Source organism: Calliphora vicina, chromosome 5 (genome assembly GCF_958450345.1).
Source record: "Calliphora vicina chromosome 5, idCalVici1.1, whole genome shotgun sequence".
NCBI classification, from domain to species: Eukaryota; Metazoa; Arthropoda; class Insecta; order Diptera; family Calliphoridae; genus Calliphora; species Calliphora vicina.
The window spans coordinates 67668244-67695078 of record NC_088784.1 but is presented as its reverse complement, the minus strand read 5'-3'; the positions used below and the strand labels follow the sequence as shown (position 1 = coordinate 67695078).

At 33.3% G+C, this 26835-nt stretch overlaps 1 protein-coding gene across 1 annotated transcript in view; it reads left to right on the top strand.

The window, feature by feature from the left end:
• Positions 1–26835, top strand: part of LOC135962230 (mucin-2) — a 355113-nt gene that overhangs the window by 227076 nt on the left and 101202 nt on the right. The window contains exon 4 of the mRNA XM_065514045.1: positions 3367–5403. Within this exon, the coding sequence (XP_065370117.1) occupies positions 3367–5403 (2037 nt within the window). The remainder of the gene's footprint in view (positions 1–3366; positions 5404–26835) is intronic.

The window sequence follows — 26835 nt, the reverse complement described above, 5'->3', positions numbered from 1 at the left end:
AACTAACAATACGAAATTTGTTCCGAATATTTTATAATAATAAAAATATAATGATATAAATGTGAGAAAATATGTTGATTTAACAAAAAAAAATGTTGATCAAGTTGTAGAAAAATCTTATGAGTTCGTGGTGAATATGTATGAATTGATACAGTCGAATAAAACACACTTGTGTGTTAAAACAGTCTTCGTGCATACATATTTGTGGAAATATTTGAAAAAATAATTGACAATTACATGGAATTTAGCAAACAATTTTTGTCTTAATTACCTGGCCACCACTGTATATTAAGGTATGCATATTTATCCATCGTGTTTTCAACAAAAATAAGATTTCCCACCCCAGATGAAGCCATGCAACCCCAAAAAATAACGTTACCTCCTCCATGCTATACGGTTAGCGTCAAATGCTGCGGATTCATTTCAGTATTTGGCTTTCTCCATAACATTTCTCTTCCATCAGAACCAAAAACATTCAATTTACTTTCATCGCTAAAAATAACTCGATCCCAAAATAAAAAATCTTTATCAATATTCAAATAGCGTAAGAGAGTTTAAGAGCGTTTCTTACAGTTTGGGGGTTTACCGTTAATTCGTCACTAGTTTTCAAGTCTCCCGCAATTACACATGCGTTAATTTTTGGATTACCTTCTACAAATCGTACAATTCTTCTATTTTTCTTGGATGGTCAGTTCTTTGTTTATTTGCCATTGTTCCGGTATTTTTGAACTGTTGAATAACGTACTCAATGGAAGAGCGTGGTCTTTTTACAATATCCTTGATTTCGGTTACATTTTTTCCTTCATTTTGCAAGTTAATAATAATTTTCTTTCTATCCATTAAAATTTGCTTAATTTTGGATTCCCTGACAACAACAAAGCTGGTCCATTCCATGCTCAGCCATTAATATGAAGCAATTGCTTAGAAAGGAGTACCTACCACATATTAAATGCAATTAAGTTTAATATTGGGATTCCTTGCCTTAAAACGGTTAACTGTACGGAGACTTTTTGGGTGATACTGTTACGAAATTGTACTTGAATTCAAATGTAACGATTTTAACGGCTGATTTAAAAGTAGCAGAATGCTTTCAAATAACAGTGCTGTAATAGCAAACTGTAACATATCTGTGGGCATTAATAACATTGAATAAAAGCTTTCAGTTGACCATTGATCGTAAGTTGGCAACGCTGTTTGCTGCGACCGTATATTTGAATTCGAATATTCAGTTAAAGAACATTGTAGAAGGTACACCACAGAAGGCGTATGTATTAGAAACCTATAAACAGTTAAAGAGAAATCTAGAGTGCAGATGGTAGTGTTATAAATAGTGGCAGAGGTTGCAGTCGTTAGTGAGTTTATCAGTGACGCTATTCGAATAAACATCAACTGAGTGCCTTAAAGTGTGCTGTATTTTTCAAGTGAATTCGTATACATTATAAAGTGTCTGTATTTCTGAGAATTTATAAACGTGTATAAAAAAACATTGAGTGACTATTTAATTCTGCGGTTGTTGTACATTTTAAATAAATAAAGAGTTGTTACAATTTTCAAACTACTAAACAGCTTTTATTTGCAATCAAAAGTATCCGGTTTATTTAAAGGAAATAAACCAACGTTTTGAAAAGGTTAAAACGTAACAATCTTTTCGTACAATTATTGAATTTATGTAAATTTTTATGATTTTAAGGAAAATGTTTGTAGTTTTTTATGTTGATTTCTAGTTTATAAGATTTTTTATAAAATGAATTAAAAAAAGGTTTAAATATGTATTGAAAAGTGACCATAAATTGCTAGTTTATATTATGAGTATGTCTGTACGGAGACTTAATTGATTCAGTGTATATGGACCAAACTAAGAAAAAAATTAAATTTTATCAAAATCGATCCAAATAGATTTTTTCGCATAAAATTTTTCCTGTCCAAGTAAAAGTCTAGAAATTTGGTACATATATTTTCTGATACAAAAGAACAACGTATGTTAAGATTTATTAAAATCGGCCATGCCCACCGCATACCGCCCATGCAATCCAAATGCAATACATTTTTGTGAAAATTTAATCAAAATCGTCCACGCCCAACGCCCAACGCCCACTGCCCATACAATCCAAATTGATTTTTTCGCATAAAATTGTTTATATCCAAGCAAAAGTCTAGAAATTTGGTACATACATTTATTGAAACAAAAAAGGAACACATGAAAAGTTTCAATAAAATCGGTCATGCCCACCGCGCACGAAACCCATACATAGATAAGAATTTTTTTGATATTTCGTTTATTAATCGACAAAAAATGTTAAGTTTTCATCCTGTTCCGAAGACTATTATTTTTTTTAATCGAAAGAAGACACTCCCACCTTTCATTTTATTGAAAAAAAAACAGCTTGGGGGAAAGTGGGGCTACATTTTTTTTTCCATGGAAAATCGAAAATAAAATAATTTTTAGAGACTTGGGCATATCTTTTTAACTTTATGGTATCCATAATTTTTTTTTTATTGTGTAGAAATATATTTTTCAAATATGTTAAAGGTAAGTGGTATTATTAGGAACATTGTACATAAATAAACCACTGAATTGCGTGAAAATATAAGTAAATTTTTGCTTAAAATCCTTGCATGGACTTTACTTCAATTTTTTAAAAATAAAATAAAATTTTTCTTAAAACTATAAGTGTACATTTCTCTACAAAACTGCATCATTTGATTTTTGAAATTAAGTGTTTGAAAAATTTACTTTTTGACACCAAAATCCCTCTGTACATGGTGTTGGCCGATCGGAGATTGAAAGTGCGACAGATTTTGAAAGATATGCATCACACATGGCTCAGTGGTTTCAATTGTTAATAAACACTTGGGTTTGTGAAAGCTTTCCGCAAATGCGACTGCCATGCATTTGCTCACAATCGTGTGCACAAAATGCTACACACATGTGTAGTTTCTATGACAAAAATCCATGAAAAAAATCCACGAAGAATAAAGAATAATAGTTAATAACTTCGTAATGATTGCCATTTTAGGCAAATATATATAAAATATTGGTTGTATACCTTAAATATGCTGTATTTCTTAAAATTTTTAGCTTTTATTGCTTTTGTCATGGTGGAATATTGATTGAATATTAATAAGGTGGTCACAGATTTACTTTTCCGGAAGCTTATGTCCACCTGTGCAATTTTTATGTACATAATTTTGCAATCCTACCAGTAGTTTAGAAGAAACAATTTTTTTTGCCAGTTTTCTTCCGATCGAACCCTCAAAAGTGTTGCTAGCAATAGCAAAGCAAATGTCACATAAACAGTCAATCACTTTTTACTAATTAATATTTTTAAGTTTAAAATTCAATATTGTTGTTTTATCAATTTGCAGGATTCCTCGCCAATCCACAATCTGGCCAATACAAAGAAACAACACATCAACCAATACCATCAGTCTCACGATCTAAATTCATCGCTAGCACCAACCAACGATAACGAAACAGAAGCACTTTTAGAAACCCGCCATAATATTAACATTCAATCTCATCTGCCGGCCAACAATCTTAAGCGGGAGTCGCTAACCAAGCAACTCCATCCCTCAAAGCTATCACTACAACATACACGTAATCCCTCGGGCAAGGGCAGCCATCAGGCGGCCAAAGGCCTTGGCCACAGCGGTGGGGGAGACGTTGCAGCAGTCGAAGGATTTGCAAACTATGACTTGGAGGGCCCTCAAGCAGGCTCGTTGGGGCTTGCTGGGGGCCCACAACCCAGGCGTATACGTTTCGGTAATTTCCTCAAATCGTTGGTGGGTCTGCGGCCATCAGTATCAAATCGTAATGGCAGCAGTGTGGCTGGTGAAACTACTTCAAGTTCTTCGGCAAACGAACCGTTTGAGGATGGCGAATGTACACCACCATTGGCAATACCATCATCTCCGGAAATCACAATTACGCGTACGCCCTCCGAACAAAATATGGTCGTTATGCGAGATCCCTCGGGTTACCGCGAGTACAATGGCTACGGTAGTAGGGAAAAGTTAGCAAATTTCAATCGTGAGCGAGTGGTAAAGTCGGGCAGTACGTCATCACTTAATGTCATGCAACAGAAATTGTGGAATATCATGCGTAGGGAGGGAAGTGCAATAAGTCTGCATCAAGAGAAATCACAGTCTATAGTCCATTATACGGGCCTTAGGAAATGTGAGACCGTTTTAGCCCTAACACGTCAAACGACGTCTCCTTGTTCGCCCACAATGGGTGCAGGAGTTGCGGCGTCAAATTCACGAAATCGCTTAAGCGAGAGTCACGCCACACGTCTTTCGCATACGGGTAGTGGTATATTTAGTGCTAGTGGCGTGGAGCAAATACGTCCATTAAATCGACTGAGGAATAGTATTTCCAGCATGAACAACACTTGCTCAAGATGTTCCAGTCTCTTATCGTTGGCTGCCTCCAGTTCCAGGTATTCACTGAACAATGCAACAAATCCTATGGCTCATACTTCCCATCAGCACCTACGCAATTCTAGTAACGTAAGCAGTAGTAATATAAGTAGTACATTTAGTCGCAGTCGTGATGGTTCTGTCGAGACGGGACTGCATTTCGCCGTTAAGCGCAATAGTCGAACATCAGCCTTGGGTTCACAACGAAATTCCACCTCCGGTGCCAATAGCACAACCAGCAGTCGAACACCATCAATGACCTCACCCACAACAACCACCGCAACTACCGCTTCCACAATAAAGCTTACAACACCACCCACCGATAATTCATTGTCCGTACCTCTTCTCTCGCCTCCGCCTCCAAACGTTCTAACTCTTACATCAACTTTAACGGCACCAGCACCAGTCATAAGAGAGAGCTTGAGTTTTCCTGCTGAATCGTCGACTCCACTTACGGTCACTTCATTGTTAAAAGTCACCAACAACAACAACAACAACAAGAAAGAAGCGACAAATATCAATATCAACGATGTTATGCATGATGATGATGACGGCGATGATGATGTCAAAAATGTGGACTACAACGTGATTGATGGTGTCTATAGGAATAATAGCATTTCCAACAACACCACCTCTCCATCTGCATCCTCCACCACCTCCACACTTTTAACGATTGCACAAGCGAACGTGACTTTATCGACAAATCCAAAGGCATCAGCTCCAACCACATTTACTGAAATAGCTGCAGTTGCATCAACAACATCTGAATCAATAATGGCAACAATAATGCAACATTGCAATACTGCCAACGACTCACCCCACACCCCCTCGAGTTCGGGAGTAGCAGCCGCTACTACAACTACACAAGCACCAGCACCAGCACGTCCATTCGAAATGTTCACGTGCAAGCTGTGTCTTATCGATGTCGAGAATGCCAGCAATTCAACTATACTGCACCAGTGTGGCTGCCAGTTTTGCACTGAGGTAAGTTTCTTTATTATTTTCGATTTTTTTTTGTATTCATACATCCTTTGCCCGCTCTTTTACTTTTACTTCCACTTCCACTCTTTTGTCATTTGGTTGTGCTCCATTGAATTACTTACTCCATAGAGTGTGAATTGAACACAAGGATTTATGTGCAGAAAACATGTTTTCCCTGCTATTTCTGTGTTTCTGCCAGCATAAATTTCATTTATATTCTATGGAAATGAAGAAGAGAGATGTTTCGAGCCCTTTTTTTGCACAAACTCAAATTGAATTCACCCAATAAGTTTATAGTTTTCGGCTGTGTAAATAATATTTTGTAGTTTTCTAAACAATATTTACTGTGTAAGTATGTCATGGTTGCTGGTTGCAAGTAAGTAATCCTTGCAACAGAGGAGCTAAAGGATGAAGAACTTACTAGGTGTTGTTACAGAAATGGATGATGTAGATAAATAATAATAATTTGTGTTTATGAAATGATAAAGAGGTTTTGTCAAGTATTATTTAAGAAATTGGTACACTAAATTGAATTTAATTACAATTAATCGGTTAGTATATATTACAGTTTAGTTGGGGGTCTGTTTTCAAAAAAACTGTGTGAAATTTACAATAAATATGTCAGGCCTAGGGACGAAACGTAAAATTTCAATAAAAAAAAAATAAATTGTTGAACCTTCTCTGAATTCTATCATATGTATTTGGTACATGTTGTACATGGAAGTACAAACTTTAAAGTTCTCCAGAATTTTGAAAATTGCTTTAGTTTTGTTTTTATCTAAGTTCAAAATTCATATTATTGAATGGTATAGTATGGAATTCAGGCAGCCGTCCAAAACCTTCGTCTCGTACAGCTCACTTGTGATACCTGAGAAAGAAATGAAAATAGAAGTTGAAGAAAAGGGAAATCTATAGATTGAGTTATAGTGAAATTTGCAAGAGTAGAGTGTAGATCGAAATGAGAGGAGAAGGAGGATAGGGGTTAAGAATTCAAAGAATTCAGCTAACGATGGGTACCTAAGAGGTACAATTTGCATATCCGGTCTTATCAACCATCTGCTTTCCCTGATGCACCTTAGTTCCTTCACAGATAATCTGGAAAGGGTACTAAAGGATCTCTCACCTAAAAGCCTGGCACGTAGATCACCCAGTGCCGGGCAGTTACAAAATAAGTGTAGGATGGTCTCTTCCTCTTTCTCATTCTGACAACATCTGCAGAAGTCGTGGTAAGGTAACCCAAGTCTTGCGGCGTGAGTACCGACAGTGCAATGCCTGGTGATCATCGCCACCATGTTGCTGAGTCGTCCAACGCAGGCCCTATCATCCTCGTGATGACACAGTTGGATTCATTACCCCACCTAGCTTGGGTAGGTTCGTAGTATGCGTCATGTATCAGTTCCTTGCAAATTGACAACGGGATTCCACAAAGGAAATCTATTTCTTCATCCGACATCAAGGCTCCTATTCCCGCCAAGTGATCAGCAATACAATTGCCCTCAATGTCCCTGTGTCCTCGTAGCCATGTGAGTACAATTGTCGAATGTCTCATTTAAGGATGTCCGGCATTCCTGGACCATTTTCGATGTTGTATAAACACCTACCATGGATTTAATTGCGGATTTACTGTCAGTATATATACGGATTCTCTACCACTGTAATATCTGAGCCAGTTAACCGCTCTTCTAATGGCCGATACCTTGGCCTGAAGGATGCTGCATCCATTTGGGATTCTAAAGGATATTCTTATTCCGAATTCAGGAATGTATACACCCCCATCCCCTCTATCCCCCTTTTTGGACCCATCCGTATAGATGGGGAGACCTTCAGCAGGCTGGATGGGATTGAGAAACCGAAATTCCTCAAGAAGAAGGGTCATTCTGTCGATTCTTTTCGTTGGCTGGTCTTCACATTCGATCTCTTTCACTTAGGGTTATCGTAATGGATTAATTTTTGATCGCAAATAATGATTCGGTGCAAAAATGATTTTCTTTTATAGCTTTCTTTCACGGTCTCTAGGCTTCAATTCGTATGGTAACCAATTTTCCCGCTTTTGGATGAATTCTGCTGCTCGCAAACATTTTGAAATTGCTGATTGAGTAGCTCATACAGTAGTCCGACTCACTGATTAAAAAAAAACTTTGAGTTGAAGTTAAAAATTTCAAGTTCAGATCTGAATAAGAAAAAATAGTAAATTTTAATAATAAATTCTAAAATATATTTTCGTCTATTGGTCTAGTTATAATCCTAGGACCAGACGCGGATCAAGGTCATCAATTTTACTTTTTTATATTAAAACTTTTAGTTTTGTGGAGGGGCGAATTCCTTTTTTTAACCCCCTTTATCCGAGCAAGGACGGACAAAATTTATAAACCATGTTTAATACACAGAGAAAACAGATTCTTAGTAGCAACCGAAATTGTTGTCAATTCAATGATGTTGCCTTAGTGATCGAATGTTACAGTATTGACTCCGAAATTTTAGAAGGAGTAACAAAAGTTGGGTTGCTTCAACCGAAAAACTCTATGTGTGCAACCGATTCATTCGATTGACAACAAATTCGGTTGCCACTAGAAATCTATTTTCTCTGCGTAGTGAACCAAACGTTATTAATAGGGGATGGTGAGTCGTTCTAATGCACAACACAGTTTATGGATTTTTTTTCTGTCAATATTAATGATTGTTGTTTTTGTTTATTTATCATCTTACACACGTATTTACATGCATACGAGTACTTCTGAACGTGCCCAGCTGTTTGAAATGTGACAATTGGAAACCTTCACCAATAAAAAGTAGTTGTAATTTCGTCTTAAGTTTTTGAAAATAAAATCTTCAAAAAGGTATCAGTTTGATGACCTGAATGTGGCCGTTGGCATTTTGGTACTCTCTGATGATGCAGTGAATGCTAAAATTGAGAGTAGATCCTCATGCAATACTTAAAAACAAATAGAGATCAGCACAAATACGAGCTCTGTGGCTTAGAGATTAGCGTATTTGACTATAAAACGAGAGGATATGAGTTCAACCCCCGCTCTCTGAAAAATTATTTTTTTCATTCTTTCTAAAATGCTGAAGTTTTAATACTATTAACTCTAAAAGTGAAGTGTTATGCAGAAAATACCAATCGGACACCTAGAAAGACATCCTAATATTAAATTCACTAGTCAATAATGTTGCTTTTGGGTTGGAAATTCACTAGTAGTAGTTCTCAGTGGCTTACTAAATCGACTTAGCGGAACTAGTTCAATAAACTGCAGGGTAAATATATGTATGTGTGCATAGGTACATATGCATGTACATTAGGTTGGCCGCTTTTGTATGAAGTCTTAAAAAATAACTGAAAACTATGTTTTTGACCTGGCTACAGCCAGTACAAAAATTCCAACAAGTGATATCTTAAAATGAATGAAACTTTCTTTCTAAGGAGTGAGATCGAAAAATTCTTAACATACATATATGTTTATAAAAAAGAAACCACTAAACTTACAGCTTTAATTTTTTTTTTATTTGATTGAAATTATTATTACAATTTACAAAAAAAATTATTTTTATAGTTTTAATCACTAGTGATGAAATTTTGAACCTTTTTCGGAAACCCTTCCATTAACGTTTTTATAGTGCTTTCTGTCACTTTGCTCGAACATGTAGTCCATCTCCGTTTAAAATCTACCACACTTTTGGACACCTTTTTTGTACTCTTCAATTCTCTTTTAACAAGAGCCCAATATCTCTCCACTGGCCTTAGCTCCGGGCAGTTTGGAGGATTTGCCTCTCTTGGTACAAATACCACATTATTGTTCTTGTACCACTCAAGGGCTTGTTTGCCATAGTGACAGGATGCCAAGTCAGGCCAAAAATAAGTGGACACATTATGAAGTCTTATGAATGGAAGCAGCCTTTTTTGTAAACATTCCTTGATGTAAATTTCGGTATTTATAGAGCCCGTTGTAACAAATGAGTGGCTTCTTTTGCCGCAACTGCATATTGCTTGCCATACCAAGAACTTTCTGGGAAATTTTGTCTGCTTTTGGGTCCTAAACTTTTCTTCAACATTCCCTCGAGCATCAGCAACATAAAATTTTTGACCTGGAAGTTGCGAAAAATCTGCCAGAACATACGTTTCGTCATCCATTATGCAGCAAGAATATTTTTTTATAAAACTTGACTTCAATTTCTGCTCTGTTTTTGGCCTCTAAATTTTTAGTAGCGTTCCTGTCAGGAACTTTTTGAGCCTTGTATGTTTTTAAACCTGCATTAGCTTTAACTTTTCGTACCAAATAGTCCGAGCACTGAGCTAACCGGGCTGCTTTCCTACCGGATGTGTTGGGAGCTCTTTTGAAAATGCGTTCTATTTTTTTGGCTTTAGAAACATCATGTGGACCATTCCTTCTACCTGAACCAGGTTTTCTATCAACTGACAAGTTCTCCCGGTACTGTTTAATAACATTGGAAACAGTTTGACGGCAGACCTTTGTATGCTTGGCCAACTTTTTGTAAGACCAAGTTGGGTTTTGTTGAAAATATTTAATAATTTCAGTACGCACTTTTTTCTGGTCACTCATTTTAATCAGATTAACAAAAAAATTAATATAATTGACATTACACATAATAACTGACATGTTTTTCAAAGGTAACTTGATCAAAAAAAAATTCAAATAATACTTGGGTTAAAAAATGTAATGAAAAACGTGTGTTAAGAATTTTTCGATCTCACTCCTTAGTTTAGAATCTTCAAATGTTTTCTTTCGGACTACCCTAATATTCGATTTTGTACTCAATCATTTAGACATTTTTCTGCTGTTATTGTCGTTATTGTTGCTGTGTTAGAAATCCACCAATATGAACGTGTCTAGTTTGCTAAAAAATAAGAAAAGAAAAATTGTAACAACAATCAGTTTTGTGAATTGTCAGCATTTATCATCATTGTATCTGTATCTGTAGTTATAGTTTGTTGGCGTTCTTATCAAAAATGGTCCTTTTCCTTGTTGCCTAAAACACATGCGGTTGCAACCACCAAAACAATTCAGTTGTGTTTCAGTTTATTTACAAAGCTCTTGTTAATTGACATATCTTGGCGTTTCATCATCTCAGAACACAAAACAATATTAATTGTTCTTTAAATGTGTGGGAATGTGGTTGAATGTAAGGTATTCGTCCGGATTTTCACGAAAACTAAGAATTTTATATGAATTTCTATTACTGATGATTTTGAAGTAGAAAACATTTGAAATTCTGTTACAATCTACTTTATTTGTAATGAAAACATGTCTGCTAAGACAACCGACAATCGAATGATCCAGTGATACGAATATTTATTGAGTTTTTCGAAATTTACATGTGAAATTTAGCTTTGAAAGTCATTTTTGCTGCAATTAAGAGAACTAAAAAAATGTAGTTATGGACCTACTGATTTATAATCTTAGATCCGCTAGAGCCGGACAGTGCCAAAGACGTTTTCAACAGTATCCTTATTCAAACTCCTTATCTACGTCACTAGATTCCGCAGCTGAACCCGATGTGTATTCATCATACCAATCGATTGTAGTAGTCTCTCAGGACGACAAGGTGGTCTATCTAGAATTGGGTCCCGGAATGCAACTGAATGGTTTGGTTAAGGACCCAATACGGATGATCTCAATTCTTTTGTTTCCAGCTATCCCAATTTTACTTTCAATCCCGTAGTCTAGTATATATAACATAATTTTTACTTTTTTGTTATGTTAATATTAATTTGTTTAAAAATACCCAAAAAAAATTCAAACTTTATCAAAGTAATTGTGTTTGTAATTGTTTAAGTTTGTCTAAATTTACTGTAAAACTTAATAAACATAATCCTCTTAAACATAATCTTCTTAAAAATTATTATAAAACATAATGTGTTTCTTTTACTTCGTCTCCGATTTATTCAATTCATTGTACATTAAAACTACAAAATTTCAATTTGGTCATTGTCTTGTGGAAAGAATATTTTAGCTTGATTCTTTTCATCTTTTGTGGTCGTAGGAAATTGAAATTAAGAAACTGCCAAATGTTTAAATTGAATTATTTACATGTTGATAAACATGACACATGAATGCGGAACCTAATTTGATGATTAAATACAACAACATTGATATAACAATTTTTTTAATCAGAGAGGACAATAAATGGTTTCTTAAATTCATTTTTAGGTATCAGATTAGGATCGTTTACGAAAATCAAAGAAGTTGTTTTTTCTCTAAACATATTAGAAGGTCGATAAAGGGCCAACACATCATCAAATATTGGTCAACTACGGAATCGACCTCATGGAGATTATTCCAAAATTCCGTGTTAATAAAACGAATAGGAGTACAAAAGATTTTATGTCTTTTGGAAGATCGAATGTTGTTGAAGATCAAATTTCGTTATTATTCTCGCAATTCAAGCAGAACGTCTAAAATAAAGCTTTACCGGGATCACAAGTATAATTGTGATACCTGGAATATTGAGTCTTTAATTTGAGTCCATAATCAAACTATTCAGTCTCAGAAACGAAGGCACTTATTCTTCTGATGTCTATCACAAAAAGGTTCGTTAGATCGTGCAGAAATAGGCAGCCTAACGTCCCGAATCTCTGATCCGCTAGAGCCAGACAGTAGCAATGACGGTTTTGAACCGTGTCCCCATTTTCTACAATGCGACAACTTCGACAGATGAAATGGGAGATTCTATCTCCTGGCGTGCAATCCAAACAAGCAGGACCTGTGATCGCCGTCACTAGATTCCACAGCTGAAACTAGATTCCAACAGCTGTATAATCGCCATACCAATCAATTGAAGGCAATTATATTCAGGTCATATTGCCTTTGTCGTCCTACAAATAGTCTCTCAGGACTACAAAGTGGTCAAGAATATGGTTCCTATTTTCCCCGACTTTTTCATAAAAGGGAATTAATATTAAATTAAGCTAAAAACCAGTAAACTTTTAGAAGTCCGACTAAGTTAAATCTTTAAAAAATGGGTGTCGCTGTTTCGAAAGACAACATTTTCAAATCGGAATTTATATAAACAAATTTCAACCACTATTATTGCCGTTATTTTCTCTAAATATTAATATACTTAGAAGTTATAATTTTAAGCATCTTAATAATTTTTTTTTAAATTTGTGTCATACTGATAGGTTGTGATAATCGAATGATTCAGTCTTAAGCTAAGTATACTCGGTTGTCAGATTTTCAAAAACATGCTCAGAAAATGGTTAATACAACCATGAACTTCATGTTGAAACATATTTGCTGAATTCACAACAATTCGTATCGTGTATTTTGTATTAAATACAATTTTTGTTTATTAGTTTGTGAACACCCATTGTATATTGTATGAATGTTTTTGAAAGCGTATTATGTATAACAAGTAGACCGACTCTCATTTTTTTCCAATTACTCTCTCACATATACCCGTATATGTGTGCTCAGAGAAATTTATAGCTGTAAACCAATACAACTTTTTAAAAACATACAAAATAAAAGTGTATAAGTGTATTTAATTTTTGTATGAAAATTTCCAACAACAAGCTTACACTATTGTATTTGAATTCAATAATACACTCGATACAATGATACAAGGGGTTTTGTGAATTCAGCAATTGTTTTTAACCACTTATTGAACATTTTTGTAAGAATATGACAACCGTGTATTAGAGGTCTTAGTGACAGAATTTTTTAGTAGAGTTGGGGTCAACTGACTTTTTGTTACTAGAATCGAGAAAATCTGTGGATATAATCGAATTATTTGGTTTGCAATAAATCACAATGAATATTGTTAATTTTTTCAGAAATAATACTGTAACTTTAGGTTGAAGATTCTTGAAATTATTCGGGAAATTTTTCCCGAGTTGGAACCCTAAATATTAATCATAATCGATTGAAACTTCTCTGCAGTTTTATCAACAAATCAATAAATAACTAACACTTCGCTATATTTTAATGAAAAATTCAAAATATTGAACTTTGACTTCTGTGGTGAAAGGCTAACGTTTCCCGATTTCAGTAAAATCTACAGTATATATTTCCTATAGATTTAGTAATAATAATCTGAAAAAATTATTTTTTAAATTTAATTTTTTTTCTAAATTTAAAAAAAAAATTGGTTTTTAAATTTTTTTTTTGTTAAAAAAAAAAATTCGGGTTGAAAATTTTTTTCCGATTTTGACCCATTGTAGGTCCAACTTACTATGGTCTTATATACGTCGTTACAAAGGTCTTTGAAATATCTATCATTAGATATCCATATTGTCTATATTAATGACTTAGTAATCCAGATATAGATCAAAAATAGGTCAAAAATAGAGGTTGTTCTGCTTTTTTCCTCATATCTCAGCCATTTGTGGACTGATTTTGCTGATTTTAAATAGGAAACTTCTCAGAAGCATGTCTGACAGAATTATTGAAGATTTGGAACCCGAAGATATCTGGGGTCTTCAGAAAATTGATTTCAACAGACAGACGGACATGGCTTAATCGACTCCGCCATCTATAAGGATCCAGAATATACATATATACGTATAGGGTCGGAAAATTATATTGTGCAAATTACAAACGGAATGACAAACTTATATATACCCTTCTCACGAAGGTGAAGGGTATAAAAATAGAGAAATATTAATGGAAAAATTACTCTCTTGGCAATACATTCTCATGAATTTGGTTTTTGACAACAGACTTAGGTTTTTGGATCTCAAATCACAACGAATCTGTTTAATATGTGCAGAAGAAAACATATTAAAAAATTCTAGACAAGAATTTCCCGAAAATTTGTAAAAAAAAATATACATGGGAGTTCTGCAAAAATTTTCCCGATTAGGAACCCTAGTCTGGTCAGTAACCTGATTTCCTCATATTTGTTGTCTTCCGGTTGCTCTACGGAAATCATTGTTGAGGCCCACTGAGCAAGCTTAATATTGAAGAGAGTGACCAATAGTACATTCATTGCTCATTATTTTTCACATCTCAAACGCATTGCCACAATTGCTAATAAATTCTCTTACAATTAAATTTCTGTCAATCTTTAACTTATTTTCTTTTTAAATTATTACGCTCGTATTATCAGAATTGTCGTTTGAAAACTTCTTGCACCCACAAACTTTATGTTAATTTATTTTATTTTGTTACATTTTCTTGCTTCTTCATTTTCAATTTACTTACTTCTCTTAATGGATTCTGAGATGGCATGTATTCGTATAAATGTCGAAACTTTTTTTTATTTAAATCATACAGAGTAATATTAATTAGTGGTTTTAATTCTCAGAACTCGTGCCTGTGCGGCAGCTGCAACTTGCAACGTACTGTAGCGCAAGCAAAAGTTCTAGAAGAAACAAAAAAAAAGGAAAGGAATGATAATAAAAATATGACTATGTGTGTGTTGATGCATGTATGTAGATTAGAATAGCCCAAAATAAAAGAATTTTTGTCAAGGTCCATGAAAAAAAATATATATCTCTAAATAGTGATTTAATTTTCGAAATTTGTAATGATATCAAAAATTTTACGGTATTGGGTCAAACCAAATGCGATTTTAGTCCAAATCCACTTAAACAACAATTTTTCAGACTCTAAACTATTAAATATATATCAAGTTTAGATGTCCAAAATGATTTGAGCTGATATAGTTTTGTATTTTTACCATAACCATTTAAAAATGTTTACAAGTTGTTTAACAATATTATATTCACTATAATTATTTATATGATTACGGCAAACATAATATGTCAAGGTTACTATTCACACCATTATAGCTGTCATGTTCATGATGAAAGATTATACAATACAAATGGTTGCCACAAACATGTACGAAATTACTACAATCATATATATGATTGCTATAATCTTCATACAAATGCAGCCATCCTAATGTACATAAGTATGTATGAAAATTTTTGAAGGCATTGCAGCAGAAGTTTTTCTTTCATTTGTTTTCTTTAACATTCTTCTGTTTTTGAAGAGATAATTTAATGCAAATGCAAGTGTTTTTGAAAGTTTGTGTGGTGGTTTGGTGCACTTGCTTGCTGCATGTGATTGTGTTTATATGTTCGAGTAAGTATCTGCACAATACACATTACAATTCAGGTCAGTAAGTCATTACAAAAGTTTCATGTATTAAGATTTCCTTGCATTTACAAGAATGTAAATTTACCAACTAGATTCATGCATCTTTAGGGTGCTGGCAATATTTCCAAAGAATTAATTTAACCGGAAAAATAAATTCTGCTTAATAAAGTATCTCAATTACTTATTTGTATAATAAAATATTTATAATTTAATATTTCCAAAGAATTCATTTAACCATTAAAGTTAATTGTCTTACAACCTTTCTCAATAAATGCAAACTTTTTATTGCAAGTAATATTGAAATACTTCCTTTATAGTTAAATTTTTATCACTTCCAAAGTAGAAACACTAGCTTATTTTGCTTAACAATTTAACAAATATAATGGAATCATAATCTATTATCTTTCTAAAAAGCTAAGACAATCAAATCTTTTGGATAATTTTCGAGTTATTAAGTTTCAAGTAGGATGAAAAATGAAAACTAAAAATTTTACTCGTTGTATGGCGCCCTATTGCTGAAGTCCAGTTAAAAGGACTAGATGCTATTGTATGCAGTTGTACTACAAAATACACATGTTTTAAGTATGTGTTTTATGTTCTCAATCGTTGAAGTGTAAGAATTAATGGTTGGAATTCACATTTTATTCGCTTAAGTTTAATAATTTTAAATTTCGAAATATTTAAATACTCTGAAGTATTGTATACAGTATTCACACTGTATCTATGTTTCAAACTAAAAAAAAATCATGTCCACTTAGTTCTAAACCTGTCATGCATGTTCTTTCTAAGGTTAATTTTACAATTTATCCATATTCTTCGAAGGATTTCGATTGTGGCCATGTTATCAATTTCTCCTACTAGAACCAAAAAAATTGCTTGGCCACGTAGCAACTTTTTAAGAAATTACGACTTAATTTTCATATTATAATGATCATGAGCATCACTACGGCAGCACAGTTTATTTTGGAAATTGTTTGTTAGCTCGTGGACCATTAAATATATTTTAATTAAAATTCACTCATTTAGATCTGAGGTGTTTTTGAGTTCTGCTGTCAAAATGCTCAGTGGGGCAGAATCAAAATTTTTTGGAAATAAATCTGGTATTTGTAAACGGCTGGTCTGAACGGGGTTAAATTTGACGTGGGCATAGTCAAGGAGTATTCGAGTTTAAGTTATTAAAATGGGCCTTATAAATGTGCCAAGGGCGGCGCTATGGGGGCTCAAAGTAAGGTACCTTCGAAATGTAAAATTATTAAACACAACATGTAAAATTATTTATATTTTTGGACAGCGCTCGTCTAGATCTTGACGAGTTATAAGAATATTAAAATTTAAATTTTAATATTTTGCCATACCTTGTCCGCTTTTTTTAAAATATAGGGCCTACTTTTGGACCAAATGGACTCGATTTTTTTAGGTTAGACAACTAAATTACCAATAACATTCCAAAGATTTCAGTGTAATATCAATTATGGATCCAAAAATAAACGATTTTTAATTCAAAAATTCAAAAAAAAAAGATTTTTGCTGTTTCTTGGGCGAAAAGTTAACTGAACTTTTTTTTTGTATTAAAAAAAAAACTATCATTAAAAACAGTTTTATGTTTTTCTGTGAGATATCTTTACGGAGAACATTTTGGTATAAAAGCCTGTCCTATTTTTCGAATATGTCGCCTCTACGCCCTTCGGAATTTGACCTAATTTTTTATCAAAATTTCAATTTTGGGCTACATGTTCTAAAATCCCAAAGCTGGGATCAGAAAACGGAAAGCAGCTATAGAAACCTTGATGTGTTTCCTATTTATCCCAGCCCCGAAGGAAATGTGGACTCTATGGGCAAAATTGTAAAAAATAAAATTTTGTGATTTTCGATACAATTTTGGGATTCCCTTCGACATTTTGACAAGTTATTTTGTTATTTAGAATGACAAATATAAAAAATATTGAAAATTGCAATTAGTTTTTTTAATAAATAATGATTTTATTAAATATTTATTGAGTTTTTAAAACAAATATTTGTATCAAAATTTTAATAGGAACAATTTGATCCACATTTAATCCGAACTATTTTTTTTGGTCTTACAAAAATCTTTAAAACACCGTCCTTCAAAAATATTGCACTTTTTCATATTTTATTGTAACTAAGTCAGAACCATTGACTTGTTGTTGAATACAATATAAAGAAAACTTATACAATTTTTTTAAGTATGAAAAAGTGCAATATTTTTGAAGGACACCGTTTAGATTTTTGATTCTGCCCACTGTGAAATGTGTGCTACGGGGCGCTACAATTTCTTTACCTCGTGTCTACAAAATTAAAAATATACATACATTTATTTTTTGATTTTTTTATGTTAACCAGGCTGTCCTATCGAATACTAACGCGTTTAGGTCCTTCAGCATCGGTCTTGTTGTGATATCTGCTAAGAAAGGGTCAAGTTAAGGACTCAGTAGATCAGTATCCCATTCGACTGTAATGCAACTTTTCATCAATCCCCACAGATACTTCAGGTCGAACAAAAAGAGGCAACCCAGTGTCTCGAGTCTCCGATTTGTTAGTTCCGAACAGTGGTAGAGAAGCTAGACAATCCTCTCCTCCTCATGATATAGCGTGTAATCCAAACAAGCAGTGACACATTGAACATAGCGACAAAGTTCCCAGTTCAGTCAATCGATGATTATTACATTCTGGTCATAACGATTTTGCCATCCTACAAGTAGTCTCCGTTGACCATTTCGACCAATTATTGCTTTTAACTCTTTGCGGTTTAGTGGTTACTTTTCTAACCACCTTTCCTATAGTCTTTAAAACATAGTTTATTGGCATCTATTGTCATTTTGCCAAACAATTATATTTTTTGAAGTCATCATTTATGTATTTATGCAAAACTTTGTCTGGTTAGATTAATATATTATTTTGAAAATGTTGTAAACCGCAGTTTTTCTAAGAGACTTTCATGCTTTCATTAAAAAACAGAGTGTTTATTGTTCATCGAATTACTTTGCTATTTCGTTTGTTTTGGTAAGAAAGTGTAGCCAAAAAAAAGACTAATTTATAAGCAACGAATATTTGTATCATAATTATTTTTAATGCCAACTACCATGGTGGTTAATAAACTAACCACCCTATTTCATAAAAACCTTGGAATGAGGTGATTTTTTTTTTATTTTTCATAATAAACTAACCTTAAAAATGCAATTGTTTTGATTTTAAACTTATACACATAAAACCGTGGCTGAAAGAGTTAAGAGCAAAGTTCCCTTCTTTGCTAGTATATTTGCGATGTGATAACCTGATAAACTTTTTAACCCACTATCAAGTATAGTCCAAGTAAGCAATGTCGCACAGTAATCATGGACTAAATTGAATGCCGTAGAGAATCGCATGATATATGTTGAAGACCTATTTGGATATCTATATATGTAGATGGAAATATCAAACCCATTTATCCCATAAAACTTTAACAAATTCACAACTTTTTGGATAACCGAAATCTCAGTCGATACAAATCTGTATTGGTCCGGACATTTGAAATATACACCCATCCATGTAATATAAAGGCAACCGCCCTCCTCTACGATCCCACAAATGTACTCTCATGAAGAGAGTGTCCAAAACGATTCCATGCACATGTAACATTGAGTCTAAAGGTAGAGTTTAACCAGTTCAAAACAACCAGGCTTTTGATGGCGTGGTGCGAGTTGGTGAATTTTAGAAGAGTACTACATCAAACATACATTAGTAATAAGGACTGAGATCGAAAAAAACCTTAACACACGTTTTTCATTAAAACTTTTAACCCAAGTATTATTTTATTTTTCTTTTGATCAAGTTACGTTTGTAAAGCATGTCAGTTATTATGTTTAATAACTCTGATTAAAATGAGTGACGAGAAAAAAGTGCGTACTAGGTTAGGTTAGGTTCCATGGGTAGCCATTCTTCAAGCAGCTCACTTGGGTCCATTAAAAAAAAAACTGATCCCATTGTGATACCCAAGGGGTAAACGTCTGGGTATTAATTATACGTCCTTCGTTTCCAGGCTAAACCAACCAGATTCTCTGATGAAAGAGTAGATTCGTCTAAGACTCAATCTTGATAGCTCATCTAAGCATGATAGGAATGGTAATCCGAGGATGCGTTCCCCCAGGTTTATCAGATCCGGGCATTGGCAGAATAGGTGGGACACCGTCTCCTCCTCTTCTTCATTGTGACAGCTCCTACAGTAGTCATCGTACCGTAGGCCCAATCTCCTAGCATGTGTCCCAATTATACAGTGTCCTGTAATGAATGAAACAATTACCCTTATTTGTGCACGACGAAATTCTATAAGTAGATTCGTCCTGTTGGTATCATATACGGGCCAAGTAGACCTCGTTATAACACAGGAAGACTCATTGGTCCACCTGCTTTGTGCAGATTCATATAGTATCCGCTGAACAGCCTTCTTGCAATTAACAAGAGAAATACCAGAAAAGGGATCGATCTCTTCATCATCCATCATTGCACCCCTTTTGGCCAGTTAAAGTGCGTACTAAAATTATTAAATATTTTCAACAAAACTTGGTCCAACAAAAAGTTGGCCAAACAATCAAAGCTCTGCCGTCAAACTGATTCCAATATAATTAAACAGTATCCGGAGAACTTGTCCGTTGATTGATAACCTGGTTCGTGTAGAAGGAATGCTCCACATGATGTTTCTAAAGCCAATAAATAGAAAGCATTTTCAAAAGAGCTCCCAACACATCTGGTAGGAAAGCAGTCTGGTTAGCTCAGTACTTAGACTATTTGGTATGAAAATTTAAAAACATATAAGGCTCAAAAAATACCTGACAAGAACTCGGCTAAAAATTTAGAGGCCAAAAACAGAGCACGCAAATGGAAGTCAAATTGTATAAAAAAATATACCTGCTGCATAATTGATGACGAAACGTATGTTCTGGAAAATTTTTCGCAGCTTCCGGGTCAATATTTTTATGTTGTTGATGCTCGAGGGAATGTTGTAGAAAATTTTAGGACCCAAGAGCAGAAAATTTTCCCAAAAATGTATTGGTATGGCAAGCAATATGCAGTTGCCGCAAAATAAACCAAACATTTGTTACAAAGGGTTCTATAAATACTGAAATTTACATCATGGACTGTTTACAAAAATGGATGCTTCCATTCATAAGACTTCTTAATGTGTCCACTTATTTTTGGCCTGTCCAAAAGTTTGGTAGATTTTAAAGGAGATGGACTACCTGTTCGAACAAAGTGACAGAAAGCACTATAAAAACCTTAATGGAAGGGTTTCCGAAAAAGGTTCTTAAATGCATTACTCTTGATTAGAATTACAAAAATAATATTTTTTGTAAATTGTAATAATAATTTCAATCAAATAAAGAAAATCAAAACTGTAGCTTTAGTGGTTTATTTTTTATTAACATTTATGTATGTTAAGATTTTTTCGATCTCACTCCTTAAATGTCTAAATAGACATACATATAATCTATAAAACGTTAATTTTATCACATATTTGATAAATGCTTACATACCCAAAACTCGCATCAAGCAAACTACCAAACCCCCTCAAAAAAAACGTTGCATATTGTCAGGGATTTCCAGCGAAAATTATCACAGCATACTTCTATGATTTATACTTTTACACTTATCATAAGCTGTGAAAATACCTCTGTACATCTTGCTTACAAAAATGACTTTATTATTAGTAGCTTTAGATTTCCTATGCTCAGACTCTTTTTCCTCCTGTTCTCTACTTTACTCCATCTCCTGCTAAGGAGCATTAAAAAGCATGTGATTTTTTAAAGCAAAAATCTATTTACATGCTGTAGTGTTATAATGTATAAAATGATGTGTTTACATAAAAGACCCAGTACTCCAGTAGAATACATAAAAGCATTAAAATGCGAATCTACTTCATATTTTTGCCAACCAACAGAACAGCAACTGCGACAACTTTTTAAAGAATTTTTCTTTATCAATGGAAGAAGTAAGTGTTGGTTGGTATGCAGAAGTGTACATATGTATAGTTATGTATCTGTGTATTCCTTGTTGTACTGTAAAGTGTAATTTAAAGAACATGAACTGAACGATTGTCACTACAACTACTGCTGCTGCTACTGCCACAATGAGTACAACTGTTGGAAACACTACACTCTGCACAACACGACACTACCTCAGTTACAAGATGGGGAAACAATATAATAATACAGATTCTTACCCAGTTAACACATGCACCAGTTATAAATACTCGAAATATTGCTGTAATTATTCAATATTTAGAACCTTTACTCTTCTGAATTCCTTCATATTTGTTATATAAGTTTTCCATTTCGAAACAAATTTCTCCAGAATTTCGAAATTCGCTTTGGTTGGGTCCACATTTATTTAATAGATGCGTGCAAAATACCTAATGTAAAACTATTTCATGTATATGACCTTATTAAATTCACTTCATCTTTAATTGTTTGCTGGGCAATCAAATAAACAATAAAGAAAACACCATCCACCCACATATAAAAGCACCTCAGAAATACATACAATGAGTGTGAAAGAAACAAAAAAAATGTCATAAACATTAAAGTGTGACTTTGAGAGCCACTCAAGTGAAATACAACTGAGAAAACCAAATGGAAATTTTAATTTTTTTATCTCCATTTTTGTTTTATTCATTTTAATGAAAAAAAAAACAAAAAACAATGATCCAACTAAAAAACATTTATAGAACAATGCTCAAAGGAGCCATAAAAAATATTTGGTGTTACACAAAGACAACTTTAAATATTTATTGTCAAATGTTTTAAAGGAATTTGAAAAATTCATTTTTGTTATTGTGTGTTTTTTTTTTCATTGTAAACAAATAGTTCAGAATTCATGTTTGGAAATTTAAAAATGATTTACAATTGCTGCGACAGTAGCAAATAAGACACAAGGGGTTTTAAGGGATAATACAACAAGGGCACCTTAGTAGAAAAAAGTTAGCAGCCAGTGTTGCCAATTTAGCCCTTTTCTGGCTAAATTTAGCCCTTTTCAATCTTGTTTAGCCACAAAAAAATGAATTTAGCCTTTAACCATTTTCCATTTTTATGGCTAAATCAAAACTTATATATTTACTCTAATGATCTGAAAGTTTTGCTGTTGAAAATTAGTAAAATCAGTTCGAAAAGGATTATTATAACTAAAACTGTTGAATCAGTAAACAATTTAAGTACATACAAATGTTGGAACCTTCCATACATTCTTCAAAATTGCTCTAGTTCTCAAATTATATCTTGAACTTTTTGCTCAAGCATTTTATTATTTACCTTCAAAATACATGTTTTATTCTTGCCTTGTTGCTCAGAATTGTGTTTCAACGGCAATGACTCCCTAACTTTTGAAACGATTGAGATATTTTTGTATTTTTTTAATGTACAGATAACTTATTGAACACCCATAGTTAAATGGCCATAAAATCATATATTAGACTCATAAATATAAGCAGGTAAAATGAAAACGACTACAAGGATTTAAATAAAAATATTTTATAACACCTTATACATGCCATATATATACCGTTTTTAAAGACTACAATCCAACCAATTTAGAAAGAAAAATTCACTTCATTATCGATAATAGTTTAGCTATGATCATTTATATCTGATCAAATATAAAAAATTAACTTTTTTCCAAAATTAAATTAAATATTTATGTTTACAGCATGCCACTCCCGTAATTTCTAATATTTTGACCAAATGTTTTGGCTACCTTAGTTTTGATATGTTTACTAACTAATGGCAAAATTGATGTTTTTGTCAATGAAAATCAATTCTGTCCGACGACTATTTTTTTTGCATTACTTGAGAAGCATATTTGCCATATATTCACTTATCAAAATATTCTCGATTTCGAAGTTATCACAGAGGATTACTTTATACATAATTTGCCTTTCATATAAAAAAATTAGCCTAGAAGCATTTTGCAGGCTAGGTGATAAATACGAGATTTTAAAAACACCATTTATGCCCGTAACTTCAACAAATAGATATATACGGTGTAAAATACCCAGCCGATAAATTTACCTAAAAGGTAACTTGACATTAATTTCAAATCAATATCTACGGGTAAAAATGACCAAATATTTTTACTCCATAAGTAACTAAGCACTTATAGATATCTATTGTTGAAATTACGGGCATTAAACGTGTGTTATATTCATACATTTTTGTTTGTCTATTCGGCATAGCCAAACGTACATTCTAAGTTGGTTTTTGTGTCAAATGTATGTACTTTTTTAATTAAAAATGTTAGCCCTTTGTTAGCCCTTTATCCTTTTTTTCTAAGTATTTAGCCCTTTTTGTTCACCAAGAATTGGCAACACTGCTGCCAGCTAACATTTCCTTTGAAATATTCTCCAATCCCGTTTTGAACAGTAGATCGAAGTTTTTATCTAAAACATTAAGTCCGAGTTCCGAAAGGAAAATGCAAAGCCGTTGGCCGATTTGTATCAAAGAGTCGACTTTTAATATCAAAGACTTTTATGGCGAATTCAGTCTCGTATGAATAGCGCTGCACTCAATCAATCAAGTATAATCGATATTACTATTGAAAAGACATATTAGATCGTTGAAACCATAGAGAAATATGCATAGAGCGGAAACTCTCCCGTCAAAGACCTAACTCAGTTGTCAAAAACCTAAGTGATGAGAATGTATTAGTAAATAAAACTATATGAAAACAAAAACAACACTCATACATATGTGTGTGGTTATTTTGAGTAAAATATTAGTTTGAGTTTTTCTTTAGTTTAAAACTAGATCAATACTAGTAGCTACTGTAAAGTCTACCGATCACACATGTTAAATTCATGTATCCAATAAGGTACCACAGTCTGTTACCGATCGCCCATTTGAACTCAAAATGTCCATCCGGTTCCTATTCTCCTATTCTAGAGATCTGGTCAGATCGTTTGCCTGCTTATTACCGTAGTAGTCTCTATGTAAAGGTACTGTCAGTTATAGGTCCGAGTCTATACAGTTCTTTCTTACACTGCGACATGAGAATTCTTCTGAATTCTGAAGCTTCGATATTCCAGAATCTTCCTGACATTATTAGGTAATCAAACCCGAGGTCTCACAGAAATCTCTCCAGTCGAAATGATTTTAAGGTTTAATTCATTCCATTCTTCACGTTCTTAGGGATAAATTTGCCAAGAAAATCCTATGAGAAAACGTCCAAACATTTGATTACTCTATAGCCCCAGTGAAACTCAACATTGGCAAGTAAGTGATCAATATGGAGCACAGCCAGTTAACGACATCTTTAAAGGTTCGTCTTGTAGAGGACGCTGCACAGTGGAATAGAAAAAAAAGGGAAATAAATCATTAAATCATGAAATTTGACATGCTCAAAGAAGAAGTGGTGTCGAGTTTAAATTTTTGACCGTATGGGCATACGAGGGGTGCGGCCAGGCGTCCCCAAAGTAGGACACTTCGGGTATGTTCAATTTTTAAGATGATCCTATTTCTTCGTCTGTTTTCCGATTTCCAAAAAATTACATATACATATATAGAATTCCCTCGAGTACTACAGAAACCTCGTCATAGCTACCAATTATCTCTTATTCGCATTTGAAAATGAAATTTTAAAAATTTTTACCCACCCTACTCCAGTTTTTTGATAACAGCGGGTCCACATATTTTTCGATTTTCTTTTATTGGACTAGCAACAGAGGTATGTGTCAAACAAAAAAAGAATTGTTTAAACAATTTAAAAAGCTGATTTTTCGCTAGTTTTTGGGAAAAATGTAGTTTTTTTCTAAGAAGATGTATTAGGAAATTATACTTTTTGAAAGGCTAACTTTACATTAAATATTTTAAATGAAAACAAATTTGAAAATTGTTGATACTGAGAGAACCAGGTCCATCCAAAAAACGCGTAATTGTTTATGTAAAATTCAAATTTAGGACAAAAGTTCTCAAATCGCATAATCGATATCAAAATATACTAACCCATTTTACATGTCCAAATATGTTCTTAATTATTTTGTACAGGGTTCCGATAACCTCAACCCTGGTATGGATATTATAGCCAAAAAGCGAAAAAAAAACATTTTGGGATTTTTTAACACTTTTTTGGGAATTGCGAAATTTTTGAGCTGTTGCCTGAGAAGTGCTTGGTATAGATAGAATCTTTATATTTGAAGTACACCCCGATATTTAGCGCAATCTTGTCTATAATGAATATGGCGTTATAGTACGAGTATCCAGAATGTCTTCTGCCTTTTTTTCTTACTTTTATTTATTGGTTCTCAGACTTTTCAACCAGTTGTTGGAAAGTAGTTATGTTTTCGTGTGAGTGCATTCGACTACTGTGAATTTTACTCTGCCTGCCTGAGAGGTCGATTAACGTGCCCTAGCAGGAGGTGAGAAATTTCTATGCGGAGAAATTTCTTTGAGGTGTTATTTTATTTAATTTTGATTCCATATGTTGCGCCCACTTAAGGATCACTGATCCGTGTCTTGGAGCTGAGAGGGAGCTGATAGCGGCTAGTCATATTTAACCACTGCTACCATCGTAAATCTTACAAGTAAGGAAATAGTGAAAATGAGCAATGGAATTAAATAGGATGGGTGATAATAAGTGATTTGGATAACTTGAGATAAAAGGAAAATATTTAAATATTGTATCGAATTATTTTTGAAAAACTCAAAGCAAATGTTTACAGTGTCACCCAGTCAAAAGGTCATAATAAAAAGTAAACTGTGAAAGAAAGAACAGTTTCAGATTTAAATAATACTATTTTCAAAAAGTTTTTCTCTGAAACAAGCTGCATTTAATAAAGAAAAGAAAAAAACAAAACCATAGATTAAAGAAATTTTAAATGAAGACAATAAAGGAAACGAAAAAGAAAATAAAAACTCATCATCAATATTTCACTTAACGAATCATTCAATCATTCACTCATTCATTCATTCTTACATTCATCAACAACACATTTTTTCAATTACAATGCTCCATTAAATAAATTTCCGTTTTCTCTGCCGTTATTCTCTTTCCGCTTTCTTTCTTTTTTTTATTGTATTCATAAGAGTGTAAATGTGTAGGTGTTGTTTCCTTTACAAAGCGGATATACAAATTTTTACGTTAAAATGGAAATGTGATAAAAATTATGCTAAAGTAGGAAAAAGAAGTGGTTAAACAAATATTGTTGGTGGTTTGACTACGTGTTTTACCTTATAAACAGACTGGTATTTCCTTTTTTTTGGTTTTCTTTTTACCACTTATTTTTGGTGTTTTCTTTTTTTTTGTTCAGTAAAAAAAACAATATTGAGCAAATAATATTAACATTTTATATCAAAGGATTTAATGTGCAGGATATTAAAAAAAATAATAA